The following is a 23606-nucleotide window of genomic DNA, read 5'->3' as shown; positions in this document are numbered from 1 at the left end:
CTCTTTTGCTCATTTCATAATTTGTGTATCATTTACCTTGATAAATGTAGAGACATTATATGCTCTGACTCATGCTATACTGTAGATGTCTTTTACTTCTGTTATGTGGCAAAGTACTATTATAACCAAGACTGCCCTGCAATTTAGAAGCTTCCAAAGAGTATGGCATTGTTCCAAGCAATTTTATAGATTCATCAAATTTTACACTGACCTGTGTTGTTTTGTGTCTCAAAATCGTATCTGGTTTGATTTCTTTGGATTATACAAGTGTTTATAAAATCCTGATATATTGAATATATGTGCTTCTTGTTCTGTATTGTTCATTACAAACTATATTCCAAATAACTGATGTGGTTCAAAAGTTCATTTTTTGTGGCTGAAATTGGTTTTACAGATGACTGCAATTAAATTAAAGGATGCAAATAATCTATCTTCAGCTTGTACCTATTATAGCTATTTAACATATTTCCATAGGAACGGTATAATCTGGACCATTTTGTAGTAAGTTAATTATGTTCTTACAAGCTTTTCAAGTACCTATTAATTTCTGCAGGAATAACTTATCATCTCACTTAAGTGAGTAAAGTGGTCACAGTTTTAAAAATAGATATTTGAAAGACAGACACAAAGAGTTAAATTTCAGTTATTTTGCATAGTGTTTTTCCCTAACTGAAATACAAGAGAGAACAAATTAATGTCTCCTTGGAGGAAAATTTATACATTGTAAATGGACTCTCAACTTCTTAGTATTCTTTCTGAAACTCTTGGAATACAAAAAGGGCTCTTTTTATCCCTCAAACATATCATTAAGAACTAAAGTTAGATTACTATCTTACCTGAGCTTCTTAAGAGCAAGTCACCATTCCATACTTCATAATAAAGTATTCATTCAACTAAATCAAAAGCATATAAACCAAATAATCAGAAATATTTGATTTAAAATAATAGTGTGGAAAATCACAGTTAAGAACAATATTCTGTCTCATAAATTACCTCACTGTGACCGACAGTGAATAAAAAATATATAAATTCTGTGCTAGATATAGGTTGAATGGAGATCCCACAGGATATGGATGGAGATTTTTAAAAAGAAAAAGAAAAATCCTTTCTGATTTTTTCTATAGCGTACTCAGGACATTTCATACAAAAGCAACCTGTTCCATCAGCCCCTGTGTGGATCAGGCTACCAGTTTAGAGGCAGGGTCATGATAACTTTGAGAATCAATCTAATCGACACCAGAAAGAGAATTCCCTCTGCTTGCTCATGTCAGCCACCTTGCATTAGCCCTAGTTGGATAGAAAAGAACAAATAAAAAAAACACCAAGAAACCCACATACTCTCTTTGATTCTTACTGCAATTTACTCAACAACCATTTACTGAGCATCTTCTGCATCCTAGCTAGGGAATTCCAAAGCTTTCAGCTCATCAATAATTAATGTATGTTTACTATGTCTTATTCGGAGAAGGCAATGGTGACCCACTCTGGTACTCTTGCCTGGAAAATCCCATGGAGGGAGGACCCTAGTAGACTGCAGTCCATGGGGTCATAAACAGTCGGACACGACTGAGCAACTTCACTTTCACTTTTCACTTTCATGCGTTAGAGAAGGAAATGGTAACCCACTCCAGTGTTCTTCCCTGGAGAATCCCAGGGATGGGGGAGCCTGGTGGGCTGCTGTCCATGGGGTCACACAGAGTCGGACATGACTGAAGCGACTTAGCAGCACTATGTCTTATTAGTAAAGATCTAAAGTGTCACTTAAGACTTTCTAACAGTACCATCTTCTGTTTCATGAATTCCTAATAGTAAAATTAACAAAATAAGCTCTTTTCTTTTCTCGTCTATCCTTAAGACTTACAGTAATTAAGATAAGGTAGGTTTTGCTGGAATTCTGCTGGGTTCTGCTTATTGTTGGCACTCAGAACTGAGAGGTAGCTCCATGCCATGTTTTCAATCAACGTTGTAATTATAAGTATAGACTTCTGCCATAAAAAGAAATGAAGTACTGATATATGCTTCAAGGTGGATGAGCCTTGGGAACATTATGCTAAGTGAATGAAGCCAGACAGAAAAGGTTGCATATTGTGTGATTCTATTTAACTGAAATATCCAGAATGGAGTAGTCCATAGACACAAAACATGGATTGGTGGTTACCAGAGGCTAGGAAAGGGGCAACAGGTAGAACAACTACTAATACGCACAGGCTTTCTTTTTGGAGCTGAAGCTGGGTAGAGCTGGTGGTTGCACCACATCATGACTATACTGACTGCCACTGAGTAATTCTACTAAAATGGTTAATTTATACTATATGAATTTTATATTCTATGAGTTGCACTAAAAGTGTTTTTTACATTTTTGAAAGGTCAAACAAAGCACATTGGCTATTTTTATTCTTTTACTATATTGATTACATTCTATAGATGAAGCAGTAGTTATAATATCTGGCAGGCATTCTTATGACAAATGTCAGTGATAAAACTATTTGAGAAACTGTAATCACTGATTTTTCCCCTGAGGAATCGCCATCATACTATTTAAGATTTTCACCTAGAATGTACTGCATAATTGCCTGCCTTGAATTTTAAATCCTACGAGGAAACTCTGTATTCTTTTCTACCTAAGTTATTACTGTGATGCTGGAAGCTTGCACTTGGAAAAACTCCCAAGGTAGAATCAGTTTTGCAAATCCACCTACATGCTGGTTTTCCTCTTACAAATCATTAACAAAGGTGTCAACCAGAAAGGTCACTAGCAGCCATGCCTGCAGCACCCCACTGATCATCTGAGTAGAATTTGATATATTACCTTTAGTAATAATACTGCCTTGTCCTTGTCAACTAATTTTCAGTTCATGTTGGGGCCTTAATGGTCAATACAAACAAAACCACTTTTTCCCATTTAATGGTAGTGAGATGCCACTGCCAAACTGGCGATATGTGGGTATCAAGCTTTCTTTGCTACTGTCGGACACTGTCACTGGCACAACTTTTAATTATTGTGACAGCTAATGACACTGCTTTCTGTAATTACAGAGCGCTGATTTTTCTTTTCTGGATCACCCTGTACTGGCTCTTCCTTTCTCTGGCTGTAATCTGTAGATTCTATCAGTGCTCATTAGTACCTTAAACAGGCCTAAGTAACAAGGGTAAATTCAGCATGTTTTCATTTTGTCTGGCTAGCAGCTTGTTTTCAGTCTAGAAACACCTCAAGGGTAAGAGCGATGATTGTTGGTGATAAATTAGGTGGATATATGCGTGGCTCAGTGGTAAAGAATCCACCTGCCAATTCAGGAAACACAGGAGACACAGGTTTGATCCTTGGGTTGGGAAGATCCCCTGGAGTAGGAAATGACAACCCGCACCAGTATTTTGGCCTGGAGAATTCCACGGACAGAGGAGCTCAGCGGACCACAGTCTATTGCAGAGACAGCCACGACTGAGCCACTGAGCACACACATGGTTTCATCCATCCCTGTGAGCTGGCCCTCCCTGACATCAGCACCTAAATTTACAGTTAGTGTCTTAGACTTGGCACAACACCTGGTGTGATCCTTGGCCCCCCATGTTTCTCACCAGGAGTGGGCATCGCTGGAGATTTGGGAATTTTCTTACAGGATTATTCCATGCACGAAGGAAGTTGGAGCATTCTGGACATGGAGTTCTAAATGGCACTAGTCGCCAAGACAACCCAAAGTACCCCACACCTTTGTGGGTGCCCCCGAGTGGTGCTCGTCTACACCTTGTCACTTATGAGCAAACTGAGGCCCAGAGAGGGATTTGGTGTTTTGCACACAAGTACATATCCAGTAAGAGGCAAAAGTGGTGTTGGAATCAAAATGTCCACTTTCCTCGTCCAGTTTGCCTGCTAAGGAACTCTGTCATGCTATAAAATGACCGTTTCATACCCTCTCCCAACTTCATCCTTTGACACTCCCTGCCTTCATCTCACCCTTAACCAGGGCCCTTAATTCACTGTGAAACTGGAAGATAGAGGAGAAACAGATCATCTTCACACCCTCAAATCTGCCAGCCCATCTTGCACGTGTGTGCTCTGCTCAGCTTCCCGTCACAAACAGTGGACTCTTTGCTCTAAGGTTCACTTCCTCCCTGAATCTGAGGACTGTGCTCCTTGAGTTACCCTTGTTCTCTCTTGCTTCCTCAGTTTCCCTCCCACTGGTCACTCTCACCATATCCAGATGTGCAGTTACCTTCACAGGAAAAGGAATGCTCTTGTGGCCCCTTCATCTACTGCCGTGTTTCTTTGCTTCTCTGAAAGGGTTGTTTCCTAAGAGACCTGGCAGCACTTGCTCTCTCCACTTCTGCTGGTCTGGTGGGCTGGCCAGCCTCCTCAGACTAGGCTTTCTTTACCCGCCACACCCACAAACACACTCTCGTTACTGACAAGCTCCCCTTGCCAGATCCAGTCGTGAGTTCCCAGCCCTCTTCCTAACCTTCCAGCAGTGTTGGACACAGTGACTACACCAATCTTCAAGAAGTAGTTTCTTCATCTGGCTTCTTCGATGTGATTTCTGTATTTTCCTCCTACCTTTACTGTTTTGGGGCTTCCCTGGTGGCTCAGAGGGTAAAGCGTCTGCTTGCAATGCAGGAGACCTGGGTTCGATCCCCAGGTCGGGAAGATCCCTGGAGAAGGAAATGGCCACCCACTCTGGTACTTTTGCCTGGAGAATCCGATGGATGGAGGAGCCTAGTGTCTTCTCCATCCGTGGTGTCTCAAAGAGTCAGACATGACTGAGCAACTTCACTCACTTTCTTTCTTTCCCTTGGCCCCTTTGCTAGCTCAACCTCAGCTCTGCCTGCAGATCCTGGCCTCCACAAGGGCCCAGTCCTCAGCTCTTCTATTTTTAACAGATCAACCAAAGAAGAGTTAACAAATTAAACCAAAGTCTTCCTTTGGTTAAAAGCCTGTAAGTGACCTCAAATGAACTCCAAACCCTTCATTTAGACCACGAGGCCTTGCATACCAACCCCTTCAGGTTATTCCCTCTCCCTCCGACCACTGACCTCCTTGCCCTTCTTTGACACTCCTAGTTCACTTCTGTCTTGGGGCCTTTGTGCTGGGTGTTTGGTCTTGGAATGCTCTCTGCCCAGATCTTCTTGAGAGTTCCTCTCTCTCATCACTCAGGTTCCTCCTCAAATATTAATATCATCTCCTTGGAAAGATCTTCCCTGACAGTTTTATCTAAAGTAGAACCCTCTCCTCTTCCCTTGCTCTCCATTCTTTTTGATACTTTACTCTTATGTTCATATAATGTATCTCTACTTTATATATATTTTACTTGCTGTCCTTGAGAGGTAATATGGTAGAATGATTAAATATATAGATTATGAATCCCAAATTCCTAGATGCAGGGACTTTATACCTCTGTGACCTTGGACAACTTAAGCTTTCTTTTCCTCTGAGTCTTAACCTTTATGATGGAGATATTGTTTTGTACTTATATATTGTTTTAAAGATAAAATGAGCTACACAATATGCTTAGGATAAATCAGTCACCTAGTACTATGTAAATTACAGGTATTAACATTGTTATGTTTTATTATTGTTTGAAACGTCCAATGGAAAATAAGCTTCAGGAAGACAGCTACTTTGTAATTCTTGTGTGCACTATTTTTCTAACTCTTGGAGCAGCGACAGTATCTGGTGCCTTTATGGCTCTTACTATCTAGTTACTGAATGCACAAATGAATGACTTGCAGCTAATTGGATTTGGGTCTCAGTATCCTCTCAAATGAGTTTTGTAGGGTCTGAAAACAAGGTAACTTTAAGAATGGCCTATATCAGTAGCAAAGGATAGTCTTTCAGGAGCTGAAAGTGAGTTCAAATACTTATGTAAAGTAAAACACCCACATCTTCCTAGCTATCAGTTAAGGTTTTGGTGACCTTCCATTTAGTCTGGTTTCCATTTACATGAACACCATAGGAAGAGCAAGGAGGTACAAAATGTTGGAGGTGAAGTAGGAGACAGAACAACTAGCTACATTAAAAGCATAAGCTTTGCTTATTTAAGGAAGAAGAGCAGAAAAATAAATTCATGACAGAATAAGAATCAGGGTTCTAATGTTTGGCTTTACTCGTTTTGCTGCTATATTATTTTAAATGTTCTCTTAACAATTTGTCTCTTAATATTTTCTATTTAGAGTTGTATTTTTCCGTCTAGTTGAACAGATTCCTCTGAGTAAGTCACCCTCAAGATAAAGACAGAGTCTCCTAGAAACAGAGCTGTTGAATGCCTATGTAAAGGATCAAGTAAGATTATTAAAATACAGCTAAATCTAATCCTGAAAGTGTTCTTTTAAGAGAAATACTCCCAGAATTTCATTGATTAGAAATTATACATGGAGTTCAGGAGCCTCTGTAGTCCTCTCAGAAATGTGTGCTAAATGTGTTCATTTGTATCTTGGTAATGGCACCCCACTCCAGTACTCTTGCCTGGAAAATCCCATGGACGGAGGAGCCTGGTGGGCTGCAGTCCATGGGGTCCCTAAGAGTCGGACACGACTGAGCGACTTCACTTTCACTTTTCACTTTCATGCATTGGAGAAGGAAATGGCAACCCACTCCAGTGTTCTTGCCTGGAGAATCCCAGGGACGGGGGAGCCTAGTGGGCTGCCGTCTATGGGGTCGCACAGAGTCAGACAAGACAGAAGTGACTTAGCAGCAGCAGCAGCAGCAAACTGAAATAACTCAGTGCTTCCTAAGCACTATCAAAACTAAAGCAAACTTCCCTTGGCTATGCAGTAGAGACCTTGGGGCCAACTGTCCACGAACATAGTGAGCATACTGCATTCAATCTGACCGCCTCAGCTGTTCCCCACAGCATCTCATCCAAGGAGACTGATCACTAACCTATTCTCTGAACTTCCTGCAGGACTTAAACCCATTCATTTTGTTGACTGCCAAGTTTTTTTAAACTCTCACAAACTATGGAAAGTTATAGTGCAAATGGAAATCTTAGACTTCCACATGTGTCTTTATAGCACTTAGCTACAACCTGAAATATGTTTAGAATGTTTTTCAAAAGGAAAAAGCATATAATAGTGTATACTCACAGTGCTTTTGATTTTTTTCTAAATCACTTTTTAAAAACTAATTAACCTGAATAACAGAATATTTAGATAACATTAGTTAGATAACGTGAAATGTTTTGCACTTTTCATAAAACTTAGGATTGCTAGTTATTGAACACTTAGAGAAAAAGAGCAAACACTGTTTTAGTTTCTTGAAATAATGAAGACACTTTCAGACCAGATCCTCAAGAATCATTATATAACAAGGCTTTGACAGTAGAAACCTTGCCATATGGGCACATAAACTCCTGTAGCTTATGGAATGTCAATGAGATTGCTTTGTGTCGGTTACTGCTCTGGAGACAAAGTGATGGCAGTTGGCAGTTTTTGAACAGAGAATATCTTTGTTTCTGTCTTACTCTATCTGCCCATCTGTTGCTTTCACTTTATGCAATCATTTCTGACAGAATGAAGCTTAAAACACCGGTTCCAGTATATTTATGTTAATTTTTTCTTACTGTTATTCATTTCTAAATTCTTGATAATATGGGTAAGAGGGAAGTTATTAAACATCAAAATTATTAAAGAAATTAATTGATTCAACTGATAGCAAAAGTTGCCTTCTCTATGTTTCTGATGTTCATTGATGCCATCAACTTCTCTGATTCTGCAAAAGGTACCCTCGTCATAGGTTGTATTGTCCTTTCCGGTGGGGCTTTACCATTTTGTTTTTCCTCAAATTATTTGGGGCACCCGCTGTCGGTGGCTGACTTGTTTCTCCTCAGAAGCTCCTCCGACGTCTGCTTCCACAGCAGCATCACAATCTGGCCATCTCCCCCTCCTGCTTCCCAGCCCCTCAACACTGCACAGCTTTCTACCCGAGAACCCTGGGCTCTCCATCTTGGCCTCAACCATGTACTCAGCAAAGCTGCTTCTTCTAGGCCTCATCCACAGTTTATAAGGACAGCTCTTTATCAAAACCCTGCTCATCTTATACTGTTCCCCATTGTACAGACCTGTTTGACATGCTGTTCATTGTATTTTGACAGTTTAAAGTAAACATGGAGGTGACGTCATTATTTATGTGTGCTTCTTTCTGAAGTTTTTTTTCTGTTCCTTTGTTCAAATATTCCCTTAAAAATTCAAAACCTAGGATTTACTTTGAAACTTAGATTTAATCTATCTATCTTCACTCTAAGTGTAAAAAATGGTGTAGTTTGTTATATCAGTGCTTTTTCAGGATACTCTAAATTCCCAGATAATTTAAATATCTCATGCCCCCATATTCTGATGTCAGTATCCACTCATTTTATTTTTTTAGTTGCATAAATTTATACCACTTCCAAGGAATCTTGAAAATTGAAAAAGTTTCATGGACTTCAGTTATATTGTACACTTTCTTGAAAGAAATTATAAGGTTTTCCTCAATAAATTCTTTTAAAAGATTTTCATATACTTTTTAAATGGTTAACTTTCCAGGGTAGAAATACTTAATGAATCAGAGGGATGGTATGGGGAGGGAGGAGAGAGGATGGTTCAGGATGGGGAACACGTGTATACCTGTGGTGGATTCATGTTGACATATGGCAAAACCAATACAATATTGTAAAGTTAAAAAATAAAATAAAAAATAAATAAAGTTATTTCTCCTATACAAAATAGACTAAGAAATTCTACTTTCAGCATTTGAGCATATAACCTGGAATATTGATCATTCAGGCCTATTAAAAGTACAGCTTGTTTGGCGGTGCCAACTGCTCATTCATGGGCTAGAAATGAAAAATCCACTTCCAACATTTATAGAGTAACCAGCTTTTCTGGTTTTCCCGAGACTGAGGGAGTTGCCAGAATGCTGAGCGAATTTTAAAACGAAGGCAGTCCCAGACAAACTGGGGTGATCTAGCTACTGCAAGAACTGGTCAATCCATGGACTGTAGCCCACCAGGCTCCTCTGTCCATGGAATTTTCCAGGCAAGAATATTGGAGTGGGTTGCCATTTTCTATTCCAGGCTATCTTCCCAACTCAGGGATTGAACTCAAGTCTCTTGTGTCTCTGGTATTGGCAGGCAGAATTTTTACCACTGCCCAACCTGGAAAGCCCACCTTACCAGGTTAAGGGTTTATTTCTTGACTCACCTACACTTAAATCTATACACATAAATATCAGCTATATATGCAGTTAACTCAAACCTATTTTTTGTAATTTATAGAAAGATAATCTAGATATGATTTAGTTTTACTTTACATATTTTAATATAAAAACTAAGCTAAATAAAAAGTCACACTTTCTCTATATCAGCTTATTAATAACAATGGAACTTTGTCTCTTTTTTCATTCAAATAATCTGTAATTTATTAAGCAAATACTGTTTGCCTCACATAAAATACTAAAAACTAAAGATATAATTGTGAACAAGACTATAATCACTCCAGAGAATCCCAACACTTTAGTAGATTATTGTTAGTAATTTGGGGCTCCATTCTAGGTTTTCTAAATGCCCAAACATGAATTTAATTGCCGTCTGGTTTATATCTCATTGTTTATGAGATCCCCCGTTCTTTCGTGCCCTGGAGTTAAAGTATGTGACAATACTCCACCAAGTTAACTCATCTCTGAGTGTTAGTTTCTTCTCCCTATGTCACAGTTGTTCATCTGTTGTGTAAGCCCTCAATCTTTTTGAGAGAAGTGTTTGTTTATGGTGGCCAAACGAAGTTCCAAGACTAAGCTCTTAATAGGAAGCAAGGGGGGCTCAGTGCCACTGTGAGTCAAGGCAGAAGCAGACCACACATTTCACCTTCAGGTTCAGCCTGAGAATTGGGCTACCTTTGGTTGTGTTAGCTGGGTCAAAGATGGGACGTGACAGATTTTCCTGTATGTCTGACTGCATCTCAGAGTACCAGGTGATAATCAGAAGACTCTTCCTGCATCAAGAAAATCCAGTCTCTAAAATGGTACCTTCCATAGAGTAGCTGCTCAATAAAACTGTGTCCAATAGCTCCTGCACTGTTATAGTCAGCATCTTAAATGAGAAGCGGTCCATTCCCCTGAACTCACATTCTGTATCTCATGATTCAGCACTAAATTAAATATTTCTGTGTTACTTACTTTGTAATTATTTTCCAGTTCCTCTAACAGGACTTTAAAAAAAAAATTTAAAGGCTAAGGCTATAATTTACATTTTCCTTGTCTCTCTGAATGATAGAGGACAATGGCAAGACTCTTGAAAAACTATATCAGATTTTTAATGATATCAGTGAATGCAAAGAATGATAATTTTTGAATGATAAACCAATCAAATCCCTAAACATGACATGAGTTTGGAAGAGAGAATAGGTGAATTAATGTAATTTTAAATTGTTTTTTCTTGTCATATGAATGGGTCTCTGTAGCAAACTACCAGTAGAATAAGCTTTTAGAGTGGTGACTGATGTTGTAGAGTAAGAATTTGATGGATTTAAGTGATTATTTTACTTAGAATATGCTTATGCTGGTAGTTATCATCTATTTTATTTGGACAGAGTATCAATATATCAACAGTAGGAAAATATGTACTTCGCTTTTGTGTGGAGCAAAACCCATGTCGCCTCCTGTGGACTTTAGCATAGGAAGAAATTGCCTTGTGATATTTCTACTGATATTCTTAAAATAAACCTTACTCATTAGAACATATAAAAGCTGGATTGATACAAGTCTTTCTCTAAAGGAGGAGGGGGAGGGATGGGGATGAGGAAGCAGCAGCGACAATCATCAGAAGCATTCAGTGCAGGAATAAGAGGTAAAACCACACCCGGCGTGCCCATCTCGACAGGCTGCTAAGTACACGGAGGGCACAGCAGGACCTGGAACCCCATTTTCCTGAAAATATACCCTAGAAACTCTAAGATTCTAACAGATGGACCCAAATATGCAAACAAGGTGAAGTTCAAAAGCAAGTTTGACTCAAGCTCTAATGTGAAAATATTTTCATTTTTAGGTAACTTGCCAACAATAGATGAAGAATTGTGGAAATGTAGCCAATCCTTAATCTCAGCCCAGTCCCCACCTACTTTATGAAAGAGTACTTAAACCAAGAGAGAATTATTTAAAGCAGCCCGGATTTCTGTGGGTTTTCCCCTTCTTCTTTGTTCCTCTTCTTTGGTTTTCTAGGCTCTTGTTTATCTCAAAGAATAACTATAAATGTTAGCATTGATTAATATCTTCATCAGCAGTTTTCTGGTGTGAATCCCAGATGACTTTCTCATCCTTTACTCAAGTGTTTCTTTATGGAATGTTGGATGTCAGCAAATGACCTCTGAAAGAAGTGCAATGTTCTCTTTAAAAAGGCAACATTTAACACCCTCAGTTAAGATGAAGTCATACATGCAGATACTCACTTGCCTTTCTGTCTTGGGGGAGTGGATTTTCTTCCAGAAGCAAGAGAAATTTTATGACCTGATACTTTAAGAAAGAAGTTAGAATTTTGTTAATATAGATGCTCTACTAATATCAAATATTATCAGTCTTCCAGTTTAACTGCAGAAGAATGCATTGCTGTAATTTCAAATGCATGCTTATTTACAAGAGGGATTTTCTTTTAGGTAGGATGAGTGTTTGGGCATTGAGAAAGCAAGGGCTTGATGGAATTTTAAAATGGCTTGTTATTTTAAAGATGTTATGTCTGATTCATCATGTGGTCTAGTTTATCATGATTTCTAATGGGAAGAAAGAAAATGAAGAACTGTTCATCATTTTTTGGGTAGTAAATTCCCAAGAGTAAATATTTATAAATTGTATATTATAGTAATCTGAACTTTGGGAGGGAAGTTATGTTTGTGTTTTCCAGCATCAGTTTTGGCCATTTAGACATATTAAAAGTACATTTCACTGGCTTGCTTATTTATATTAAAAAATAACTCCCCAGTTAAAATGTATTCCTTCATTGACACCAAAATAGTACTGATTACATGTCTACCTTTTTTGTTTTTAAGTTGATTACAAGATTGTCTCTCCTACCCCTACACCAAGTTGTAATCACCTTGAAGTCTAAGACTACCTCATTCATTTTCACGCTTATAAAAGCCTAGCTCAGGGCTTATTTGATGCATATTTAGTAAATATTGCTGAGTGTATTCTGATTACTAATACTGTGTTTCCATTTTTACTGGTAGTGTTTTGGTAGTCTTCATAAAATGAAACTTTTAACAGTTTGTACCAGTATCTAGAATTAAAATGGATCATGTGAAGAAGGTCACATTTTAGATAGAATGTGACATTTGAAATCAGACTTGAATCAGGCAGTCTAGGAGGTCAGTGTGTTTCAAATTGCAAATCAGGATACCTTGGGTATAGTTAGTGGGACATGTCCAAAATGTTTTTAAAATAATAAAATACAACTTTTTAAAGAAATAGACTAAGAAAAGACTAAACATTTCATACTACTTCAAGAGTCTCTTTGTTTCTTTTTTTTTTTTTAAGAGTCTCTTTGTTTCAAAGATAGATGTGTGTGTGCTTTTGCATGTATGTATGTGTGTGTGTGTGTGTGTGTGTAATATGAAACAGGATCACAATTTAAAATGTAGATTGCTGCCCAAAAAAGCTTTAAAAAGAAAAGTAAGCTTTAGGTATTTGAATATTTCACAATAATTCTGAGACTTTAATTTCTTATCTGTAAAATATAGTCAATGATAACTCTTTTGAAGGTCAGTTCTAGGGGCTAAGAATACCAGTATACGTAAAGTACCTTACATAGCTCCTGATTTACAGAGGAGACATGCAAAATGTGTTGCCTTTTACTAAAACTAGTCCATTTAAAATTTAATTGACTGGGATTTATTCACACGTACACAGGATTGAGTCAAGATTTTAAATCCATAAAACTAATTTTCAAAATACTTTCTGATTTAAAAGATAATGATCTTAAAAAATATACCAGCAAGGACGTTGCTTAATTAATTAACTCTTTATTGATTTTTCCTTGAGATAATTTATTCTTAGTTCAATGAAAGTCCACCTAGTCAAGTAATATTTTTAAAAGCTGGAATATGTCCAAAGGAATGCAACAGAAATTTTTAAGTGGTTCCAAATTTATCCAGTGAGGAATAGTTAAGGAAGCTAGTGAAAGCCTATAAAAGAGACTATTTCAGATGACATTTCCATATTAAAAAGGTTGTCTTATGCCAGAGAAATGAATTCTTGACAAAGGGAAGAATAAAGACCAACTTATTGGAAGTTATGGATTAATAGAGCTCAATTCAAACCAAAACTCAAAAATCAAAGACTTGAGTCTGGTCCTAAAAAACATCATAGTTACATTAGAAGTGACCTTGCTCTGAGAAAGGCAAGTGTGTGTGATGGGATTTGATATCATGCAAAGTGTCTTTTTAATTTAAATACTTGGTGATTTTTGATTGACTTTCATGGATTAGATATCCTGATACACAGTATACTCAACCTTGGTCAGCCCCATGTGACATGTGTAAATGAGATATGTTTTTCGTATAAATGGATCTGAAAGCTGAGTCTTGCAGAAAATACTGAGGAGTTTGCAAATTTTTATCCATGAAGGAATCCAAGCATTTATCAGGTCAGTTCCCATTTTTCATTGGCACTTAACTGCTGATCCCTGGCTGTACTCTGAATGTCTTCCTTTACTTTGTCACCTACTTTTGTCTTTAGTACTTAATTAGAAAGAAAAGTAGAAAAGAAGTCTACTCATTGGTCATTTTTAGTAACTCTACTGGATGTAAAGTGAAAGTGAAAGTGAAAGTTAGTCACATAGCCTGTCCAACTCTTGCAATCTCATTAACTGCCCAGCTTTGTCTCTGGAATTCTCCAGGCAAGAATACTGGAGTGGGTTGCCATTTCCTTTTCCAGGGGATCTTACCAACCCAGGGATCAAACCTGGGTCTCCTGTATTGCAGGGAGATTCTTTACCAACTGAGCCACTAGGGAAGCCCAGATGTAAGCCTTGGTGCAAATGTAGACAAGGTTGGGAAAATGATATGAGCACAGGAATTCTATAAGGAAGAATGAAAAGTGAAAGTGAAGTCACTCAGTTGCATCCAACTCTCTGTGACCCCATGGACTGTAGTCTATCAGGATCCTCCGTCCGTGGGATTTTCCAGGCAAGAGTACTGGAGTGGGGTGCCATTGCCTTCTCCAGGGGATAAGGAAGAATACTGGGAGGCAAATTGATGATAGCTGGAAGGAAAAAGGAGACTCTATAAAAACATAATAAAGAAGCCAATCAAGAAAGGGAGACCTCCAGGGTAGGATTTTTTTTCTGTAGCCTTTGGAAGGGCTTTGAGTGGCTTTAGATCTTGTTGGGAAAACAAATAAAGGATATCCTAGTTCATAATGTAGTCTTAGTAGCTGAAAATGACTCTCCCATCTGAAAGAGCTTATAGATGAGATATTTGAGGTGTATTGTATGTGAACTGATTTGCCTAGTTAATATAGAGCTAAGATCAGAATATATTTTTGACTTTGAACCCTGTGTTATATTAATAATACTAGTCTTAATGAATTGTTGTTGTTCAGTTGCTAAGTCATGTCCGTATACACCCCATGGACTGTAGTACACCAGGCTTCCCTGTCCTACACTATCTCCTGGAGATTACTCAGATTCATGTCCATTGAGTTGGTGATGCCATCCAACGATCCTATCCTCTGTCATTCCCTTCTTCCCCTTGGCCTCAATCTTTCCTTAATGGATTACTGCCCTCATACATTTTCTGTGCGTCTGATGGCCTCAGGCAGCTGAAGCTTTTCTCTGAGGTATTATAGCCATGGATTGTAACTAAGTCTGGAATATTCCATTTCCCACTGTCAGCAGTAATGGAGAGTAGCTTTGTCAGAATGGACTGTATTGCAGCCTTAGAGATCTCATTCAGAAATTTTCAGATGTTATTTTAAAAGTGAAGCCCTTTGTTTAAACCATACTTATGTTGTAACAGCTTAATATATAAAGCCAGAAAGATAATGCAGGGACCTAGACACTGCCTACACTTGACTCTCATTCCCACCACAATTTAACCACTAAGTTGCCAAGAAGCATAATTAAAAAAAAAAAAAAAAAAAACTACTTGATTGTCTTTCTTTTATGACCAGAATTTCTTGGAATATAGAGGAGAGAAGAAATTATTTTAGGACATCCTGGGAGAAAAATTCACTCTCTCAAGTATGGCAGAAATAGCCTTTTAGAATGAATTGCAGTGAACATGCCTCCACATGTGAGAATGTGGAGAAATGAGAAGTGAGAAATGCCCCCAAACAGACATTTATATGTATTAATCAGCTTGAGTACAATTGACCAATCATTTCTAGTACCTTTCCTAAAAAAAAAAGTGGGGGGGGGGCAGTGAAAATCAATGTATTCCCCTAAATATACAATCGTTACTGGTGATTTAAAATAATTTTGCATAGGTACATCGTAGCATCTGCAGCAATGGCTTTTTCCAGGGAATTCTTCAAAAGAGCAACAGATTTGGACAAGCCATCCTATAATTTCCTTAGACAGCATCTCCAAAGAGGCTGGTTTTCCTTTCATGGATTATCTGAAAATCAGTCTGAGCCTCCAGCGCCTTCTCAAGATAAGGTTCAGTGATTTTTTGGATAAGGGAAATGGATGGACTAAGATCAATCAATCACAGTTTACATAGTGATGGCTCTGAGAACTTAGTCCCAAGGCCAGGTTTAGTGCTTACTGATGTTTTTAATGATTGCATTGCCAGTGAGCTCATGTCTTATAATTTCCAGAGACCTGAGACTCCCTCACAGTGATAGCATATATAGAGCCTGTTTCAATGCTTTTTCCGCCCCGAATCCATGACTGAATGTTTAATAGCATTTGCTATTTCCTTATCTGAAGACTCCTCTGGCCCCATCCCACTTACCAACTTAGCACATGGAGGTAACTCTCCCTCAGGAAGGAAGGAAGTCTGTGTGCCAGTTGTGCCGATCACCAGCACGTTTCTCTTAAGGTCAATGGAACACTGATGTCTCCTGAGCATATCCAGCCCAAGAAGCATGTCCATGGGCTGCTCCTCCAGTATAGAGAAAGAGCACTGTAAGAAGTCGCCTTCGATCTGAATCTGCGCTAGGTGGACTCGGCCGAGAATTCGCTGCGTGCCCACGCCTTTAGCGACCCCGGCCCACCGCCGATCCACCAGCCGTATGATGTTGCATCTCTCGGCACAGACTTGGTTCATGATGGTCATCTGGGCCCCCGAGTCGACGAAAGCCTTCAGAGGATGCCCGTTGACTCTGCAGTTGATGTAGAGCATAGCCACCTGGCCGAAGCTCTCCGGCGCCTCTTCCATGGCTATGCTCATGTTCTCCTCGATGTTCTGCTGCCGGATCTCCTCCTCTATCTTGGCTTGGGCCTCCAGATCGAACGGGTCAGCGGAGAAGAGGCGCAGTCGCTCTTGCTCTCTCAGCGCCCTCTCCCTTTGCTGCTCCATCAGGACCTGGGAGAAGCTCTCCAGGTTTCCGCTGAGCAGCGCTTCGGCCAGGGAAGGGTTGCGCTCTTTCAGCAGGGACAGGTCGTGTGGGCTGGACAGGAGCATGCTCCGGACCAGGGCCGGGCTGTCTAGCCCTTGACCCGGGCCCGCCTTCTCCCCAGAGCCGCGGCGGCTGGAGTGCTGGGCCGACTGGGCGCGCTGGTGCGGCCGGGAGCCGGACGTCCCGGGTAGGGCGGGCCCCGCCAGTTCCATGCTGCACAAGCCGGCCGCCCGCTCTGGGGAGCGCGGCCGCATGGCCTCCTTCTGCAGTAAAATGACCATGTCGCCGTCCTTGAGGCCGTAGGAGCCCAGGGAGCAGTGGTCGTTGACGAGAAGCCGCTCCATGTAGACTATCTGGGTCTCCTCGGCAGGGATGCCGGACTCCAGCTCACAGAGCACACGGAAGTTGTGAAGTTCAAAGTCGGGCCTGACCTGCAGGGAGAAGGTGGCCTCGGAGAGGTCCCTCCGCACGCAGTAGACCGTGAGCAGCATGGCCCGGGCCCGGGAGGGCCGAATGGACAGAGGGCATCAGGCAGCTCGCTGGCTTGACTGGAGCTGGTCTCCGTGGATGGCTGGGCTGCTTCTGGTGACGTGGTGTCTTGTGCATTCACCTCCCCAGGAGATGCAGCCACCCACTGGTCTGGGGGCTGCCTGCCAGCCTCGGTGCCTGCTGCTTGGCCGCATGGAACACTGCAGGGGCATTTGTGTTCCAAAGTACATTCCTATGTGTGCTGCTTGGAACTTAGACCACTTGTTCCCATAGAAATAAAGTCACTCCAGTCCATTTGGTTCTAAGGCTAGTCCTTCAAAGCCTATTTGACCCGCGGTCTGAAAAAGATTGTTTCAGCTTTTCCCTAAACAACATATTAGCATTGTGTTCATTTGAGAATTGTATTCTGTGTACTTTTATTTACCCCCCAAACAATGAGTATTTGTTTCCTACATGGCAAGTATCAGGCTAAGTGGTTGGTAAAATGATGGATGGGACGTGGTGCCTTCCCTTGAGGATCTCATATCCTAGGGGTAGACTGATGGGAAATGAGTAAATCACAATTCTGGAGGTCAGTACTTTCAGACGTGTTCAGCATACTGAGGGATTCAATGGAACAGAGGATGTCTCTCTAAAGATGAGACAGGTGGATGTTGAAGGATGAATATTTCCCATGTGAAAAGTGGGGAGAGTCACTCTAGACAAAAGGAACTGTATGCATAAAAGCAACAATTCATAACAAGGTCTGTTCTTTCCAGAGAAATGTGATACATTAAATGTAATAGGAGAAAAGTGTCCATGAATTTGAATGGCAGGCTGTGAAGCTGGAAAAAAATTCATTGGAACCAATTTATGAACAGCCGTATATGAACCCAAGGAATTTAAGCATTATCAATAAACAAGAATCCTCCCCTCCCCAACCCCACTCCAAAAAAAGGTGGGGGAAAAAAGAGAAAAGAAAGGAAATGGAAAGGATTTGAAGCAGGTCTTTGTGATATTTACTTGTTTTATTAATTAATTTAAGGAAGAGTTTTCTCACAACAAATGAAAGATGTAATTTGGCAGGAGGGTCAGCCTAGAGGTTTTCTCAATGGCTCAAAGAGGGAGCTGTTGCTGGAATATGAAAATGTAAGAGGCAGTGCAGAATTATAGTGTTTTCTAAGTAGAATGTGTTTACCCCATTGGATGTGGGAGCAGAATTGTGTGGAAAATACAGAAGTTCTCTAAAACGAGAGACTGGTTAGAAATAAGTCATTACTTTGAACAGATCAGTGAGGTGAACCAGAAGAGACCAATTTGACATCAGTTCTGTAGGAAAGGACTTCCCTGGTGGCTCAGATGGCAAAGCACCTGCCTATAACGTGGGACATCGGGATTCGATGCCTGGGTTGGGAAGATCCCCTGCAGAAGGAAATGGCAACCCACTCCAGTATTCTTGCCTGGAGAATCCCATAGATGGAGGAGCCTGGTGGGCTGCACCCCAGGAGTTGCAAAGAGTCAGACACAACTAAGCCACTTCTCTTTCTTTCTTTGTGTAGGAAAAGGCAGGGTAAATACTACCCTGCCTCACACCCTGACCTGAGGGCACAGCCCCACTCCATGCCAGTCTCGAGACCCAAAGGCAGGGGTAACATGGTGCTTGAAGGCAATGGAGATCAGGTAGAAAGCCTAGAGTGCCAGTTGTTTTTCTTTGTGTTTCACTATATGTTTCCACTGTAGAGAGGTCGTGTCTTCCTAGCTTGGTCTTCCCAAGTGCACTTTTTTATGAGCCAGAAGAGAATTGACATCGTCTGCCTCATCCCCTCTCCTTACTTCAAGTCTTGTCAGAAGACCTGCCTTGTTACTTAGAGAAAGGCGTTACATCAGTCTGAAGAATTTGGAGAGGGGTTCTGTTTTTCATGTGTCTGTCTCAGGTGGAAGACTATATCTGCACTCATTGCTCTAATTATCCTAAGGTCTCATGCTCACATTCATTTACATTGAGAATGTGGGCCGAATGCCTCCTGTGTGTGGAGAACGTGCAAAGTTTTGGGGGTGCACATAAATAATGTTAAATACAAGCTGTGTTCTTAAAGGAACTTGGTCTAAAATAAAGGACATACATATACCTACACATTGGGAGTTAAAAATACCACAGAATCTGGCAGAACGTGAGACATATTAGTAGTATCTGTAGAACAAATGCAGAATATGGATAGGATTATTGGGCATGGAAGGCTTCCTGAAAGAGCTGAGTTTATGACAATGACAAGTTGGTCATGTGGGAGTAGGCTAGTGGGGAGAACAGGCCGAGAAGACTGCCTGATTCAAGAGCCTTTAGCTGGAAAGGCAGCACCTCATGACAAGGAGGACTTTACAAAATTCTAGGGGAAAAAACCTAGCATCATAATGTTCTTGTAGAAAATCATGAATTATTTAGAATTATCTTCTACTCTTTATGGAGATGGATGGCCCTTTGACCTAATAATAATAAGTTAATAAATATCTTCTGTGGTTCTTAGTGTCCAGATAAGCCCATCAGAGATCAGTAATGGTTTCTCCTAAGTTTAGGAACAACTGTAATGAAGATCCCCTAGAGAAGGGATAGGCTACCCACTCCAGCATTCCTGGTTTTCCCTGGTGGCTCAGAAGGCAAAGAATCTGCCTACAAAGTGGGAGACCTGGTTTAAGTCCCTGGGTTGGGAAGATCTCCTAGAGGAGGGCATGGCAACCCACTCCAGTATTCTTGCCTGGAGAATCCCCATGATAGAGGAGCCTGGTGGGCTACAGTCAGGGTTACAGAGTCAGACACGACTGAGCGACTAAGCACACACACACACATAATGTGAGGCATGTTCATATGCAAATTACTCTGCTAAGGAGCAGATGAGAAGTTAGTAGGCCTCACATTCCATATTCCTTTCCCCCTACCCAACCAGCTTTGAACTGTGGTTCTTAAAATATTGATAAGTCATGAAGGTAATACTAGGGTTTTGTTTTTTTAAGCAGTGAATAAAATTATTTTTGCAGAGTGTCTTTTTTTTTTTTTTAGCAAAACAAGTATTCAGAATTCATGTCAAAATCAGCCAGCATCTTTTTTCATGTTACCCTGCCTTGATACTGAATGTTATTAAATTTTTGTAGTATTTTTTATTACCTTGTAATTCTTTACTTTTGTTGGCATTTTGAATTTATGTGCTTTTTTACCTTTTACTGAGAACACACAGTGGAAAACAAAGAGATTCAAGGTCTGGCCAATTAACTGTCATCATTCTATAGATCACAGGCTGTCAGGATTGGCAGGGAGCCCTCAGATTCTGTGGTCCAGTCACTCACTCAGATCTTAAACCTCGGTTGCCAAATAGTCTGAAATCTGAAAAGATAAATACAGCCTCCTGTTTAGTACTTCAGTTTGTATCTTCTTTGATTTTTTTTTCATTTTACTCAATATTACTGGTGATTCAAATACTATATGTATAATTTTCTTACCTCAAAAATTTAATTAAAAACCTCTTCTAATTATGTAATAAACTGGGGAATAATCTGGAATATATAAAAATACTCATAAATGTAAAATATTTTAAAATCTATAATCCTTATTGCACAGATCGCTTGGAAATGGGAGCTCTGAATTATCTGGGTGTGCTTATCTGGGTAACTGAAGGTTATTGCAAGTTTTCTTTAGGAGATTTTGTGAAGTATAGTCCCTTACTTTTCTTCCCTGGTGAGTACAATGTAGGAACATAATTGAATCTTTCTTTGATAAGTGAGACTCCTGCAAGGTCTCAGGGCTATCACTCAGAAAATCAATTCTCATTGTATAGCCTAAATACCCATAAAATAGAAAAGATGACACTCATTTCATACTGACCAGTAAATAACCCCAAAATTATTTTTTGAAGTAAATCCATAATAGTACGTTTTATAATTTGCTTCTTTTAAAAAACATAATGCAGCAAAAATCCCAATGATTAATGGTTTCACTTACTACAGTGAGTTGATGTTTAAAGTACCATCTCTTGCTTTACAGAGCAAAATGTTTTCTATCTGAAACAATAACACAGCAACATGAGTGTCATTATGTAGTATATGTAATAATTAAGCAAATATATTAGTTTGCTATATTTTGTTTCCTTTAAATATATGCCTGGTGTTACTTTTAAAATACAGTGTAACTGAGACTTATTAAAACAGTTACATCATCACTTGAGACTTTCAATGCCATTTGAGGGAAGATATAGAATTTTTAAAGCTGTATTCATAGGCTGAGCAACTGAGTTTCCCACTGTTTTCATAGGTTAAACAACTAATTTTCCCATTTTCCTGTTTGCAATACAATATTGTGCCAGAACTGCCAGTAATGAATAACATTGATTTCTTCAGGAAGCTAATCATTTAATAGGTACATTAAAATGCTGTTCTGATGGAAGTTCAAGCTTTTATTAGTTTGTTTGGAGGTTTTCCCTAGTAAAAAGGCTTCGCATTACCCATTTTTGAAACCTAAAGACCGCAAGACCTCTTAAATACGTAAACAGATATATAATTGAAGAAACTCTGAGAAATTAGCATGCCTCAACCTGCTGGGAACTCAGCTAGTGGTTTTTCTTTATTGTAAGAAAAATCAAGAGTATGAAAAGAAGACCTACACATGCATTTGCACACATGGTACACACACATGCACATGCTTGGAGAGAGAGAGCAAGTGCACACTCGGTGAGAACATAGAGCAAGCGCACACTCAGTTAGAACACGTTTTCAATTATTTTGAGAATGCAATGAAGATGATGTCACTTTCCAACAGGGACTACTTTATCATGCCTTTATTTATTACTTTATTTTATAGCATACCATTTTAACATTTTATCATATAAAAAGATGCATTTTAAGGTATATACTGTGTATTGAAGGTAATATAATCTCTTGTTAACTTTTATTGTTTTCAATACATATACTTTCCAAGTCTACATACACATGTGTATATTTTCATTTTTAAGAAAATTTGCTGCTACAATTTTGTACTTTATGGTCCTTTTCAATGTGTTAAGAATATGAAAAAATATTCTGATCTATGGGATGCCCACCTTGTTTATTGAAGGTTTGAAGATTACTTATATTTTGTGATCAAGAATACACAGAAGAACTGTGCAAAAAAGATCTTTACGACCCAGATAATCACGATGGTGTGATTACTGACCTAGAGTCAGACATTCTGGAATGTGAAGTCAAGTGGGCCTTAGAAAGCATCACTACAAACAAAGCTAGTGGAGGTGATGGAATTCCAGTTGAGCTATTCCAAATCCTGAAAGATGATGCTGTGAAAGTACTGCACTCAATATGCCAGCAAATTTGGAAAACTCAGCAGTGGCCACAGGACTGGAAAAGGTCAGTTTTCATTCCAATCCCAAAGAAAGGCAATGCCAAAGAATGCTCAAACTATGGCACAATTGCACTCATCTCACACACTAGTAAAGTAATGCTCAAAATTCTCCAAGCCAGGCTTCAGCAATATGTGAACCGTGAACTTCCTGATGTTCAAGCTGGTTTTAGAAAAGGCAGAGGAACCAGAGATCAAATTGCCAACATCCGCTGGATCATCGAAAAAGCAAGTGAGTTCCAGAAAAACATCTATTTCTGCTTTATTGACTATGCCAAAGCCTTTGACTGTGTGGATCACAATAAACTGTGGAAAAGTCTGAAAGAGATGGGAATACCAGACCACCTGATCTGCCTCTTGAGAAATTTGTATGCAGGTCAGGAAGCAACAGTTAGAACTGGACATGGAACAACAGACTGGTTCCAAATAGGAAAAGGAGTTCATCAAGGCTGTATATTGTCACCCTGTTTATTTAACTTATATGCAGAGTACATCATGAGAAATGCTGGACTGGAAGAAACACAAGCTGGAATCAAGATTGCCAGGAGAAATATCAATAACCTCAGATATGCAGATGACACCACCCTTATGGCAGAAAGTGAAGAGGAACTCTAAAGCCTCTTGATGAAAGTGAAAGTGGAGAGTGAAAAAGTTGGCTTAAAGCTCAACATTCAGAAAACGAAGATCATGGCATCCGGTCCCACCACTTCATGGCAAATAGATGGGGAAACAGTGGAAACAGTGTCAGACTTTATTTTTCTGGGCTCCAGAATCACTACAGATGGTGACTGCAGCCATGAAATTAAAAGACGCTTACTTCTTGGAAGGAAAGTTATGACCAACCTAGATAGCATATTCAAAAGCAGAGACATTACTTTGCCAACAAAGGTTCGTCTACTCAAGGCTGTGATTTTTCTTGTGGTCATGTATGGATGTGAGAGTTGGACTGTGAAGAAGGCTGAGCACCGAAGAATTGATGCTTTTGAACTGTGGTGTTGGAGAAGACTCTTGAGAGTCCCTGGGACTGCAAGGAGATCCAACCAGTCCATTCTGACGGAGATCAGCCCTGGGATTTCTTTGGAAGGACTGATGCTAAAGCTGAAACTCCAGTACTTTGGCCACCTCATGCGAAGAGTTGACTCATTGAAAAGACTCTGATGCTGGGAGGGATTGGGGGCAGGAGGAGAAAGGAATGACAGAGGATGAGATGGCTGGATGGCATCACTGACTCGATGGACGTGAGTCTGAGTG

General features: G+C 39.8%; 2 protein-coding genes across 4 annotated transcripts in view; one reads left to right on the top strand and one right to left on the bottom strand.

Annotated features, from left to right (window-relative positions):
- Positions 1–23606, top strand: part of PDGFD (platelet derived growth factor D) — a 281841-nt gene that overhangs the window by 116625 nt on the left and 141610 nt on the right. The window lies entirely within an intron of this gene.
- On the bottom strand, positions 15814–17004 carry DDI1 (DNA damage inducible 1 homolog 1). The gene has a single exon (XM_005887202.3). It carries the CDS (start codon positions 17002–17004, stop codon positions 15814–15816), a length of 1191 nt encoding a protein of 396 aa, XP_005887264.2.

The sequence above is a fragment of the Bos mutus genome, chromosome 15 (assembly GCF_027580195.1).
Source record: "Bos mutus isolate GX-2022 chromosome 15, NWIPB_WYAK_1.1, whole genome shotgun sequence".
Lineage (NCBI taxonomy): Eukaryota > Metazoa > Chordata > Mammalia > Artiodactyla > Bovidae > Bos > Bos mutus.
Note: the sequence above shows the minus strand (reverse complement) of the source record. Positions and strands in the feature narration are given on the sequence as shown.

Coding starts and splice junctions, on each gene's coding strand:
- DDI1 (XM_005887202.3), bottom strand. CDS start 17,004: ATGCTGCTCACGGTCTACTGCGTGCGGAGGGACCTCTCCGAGGCCACC.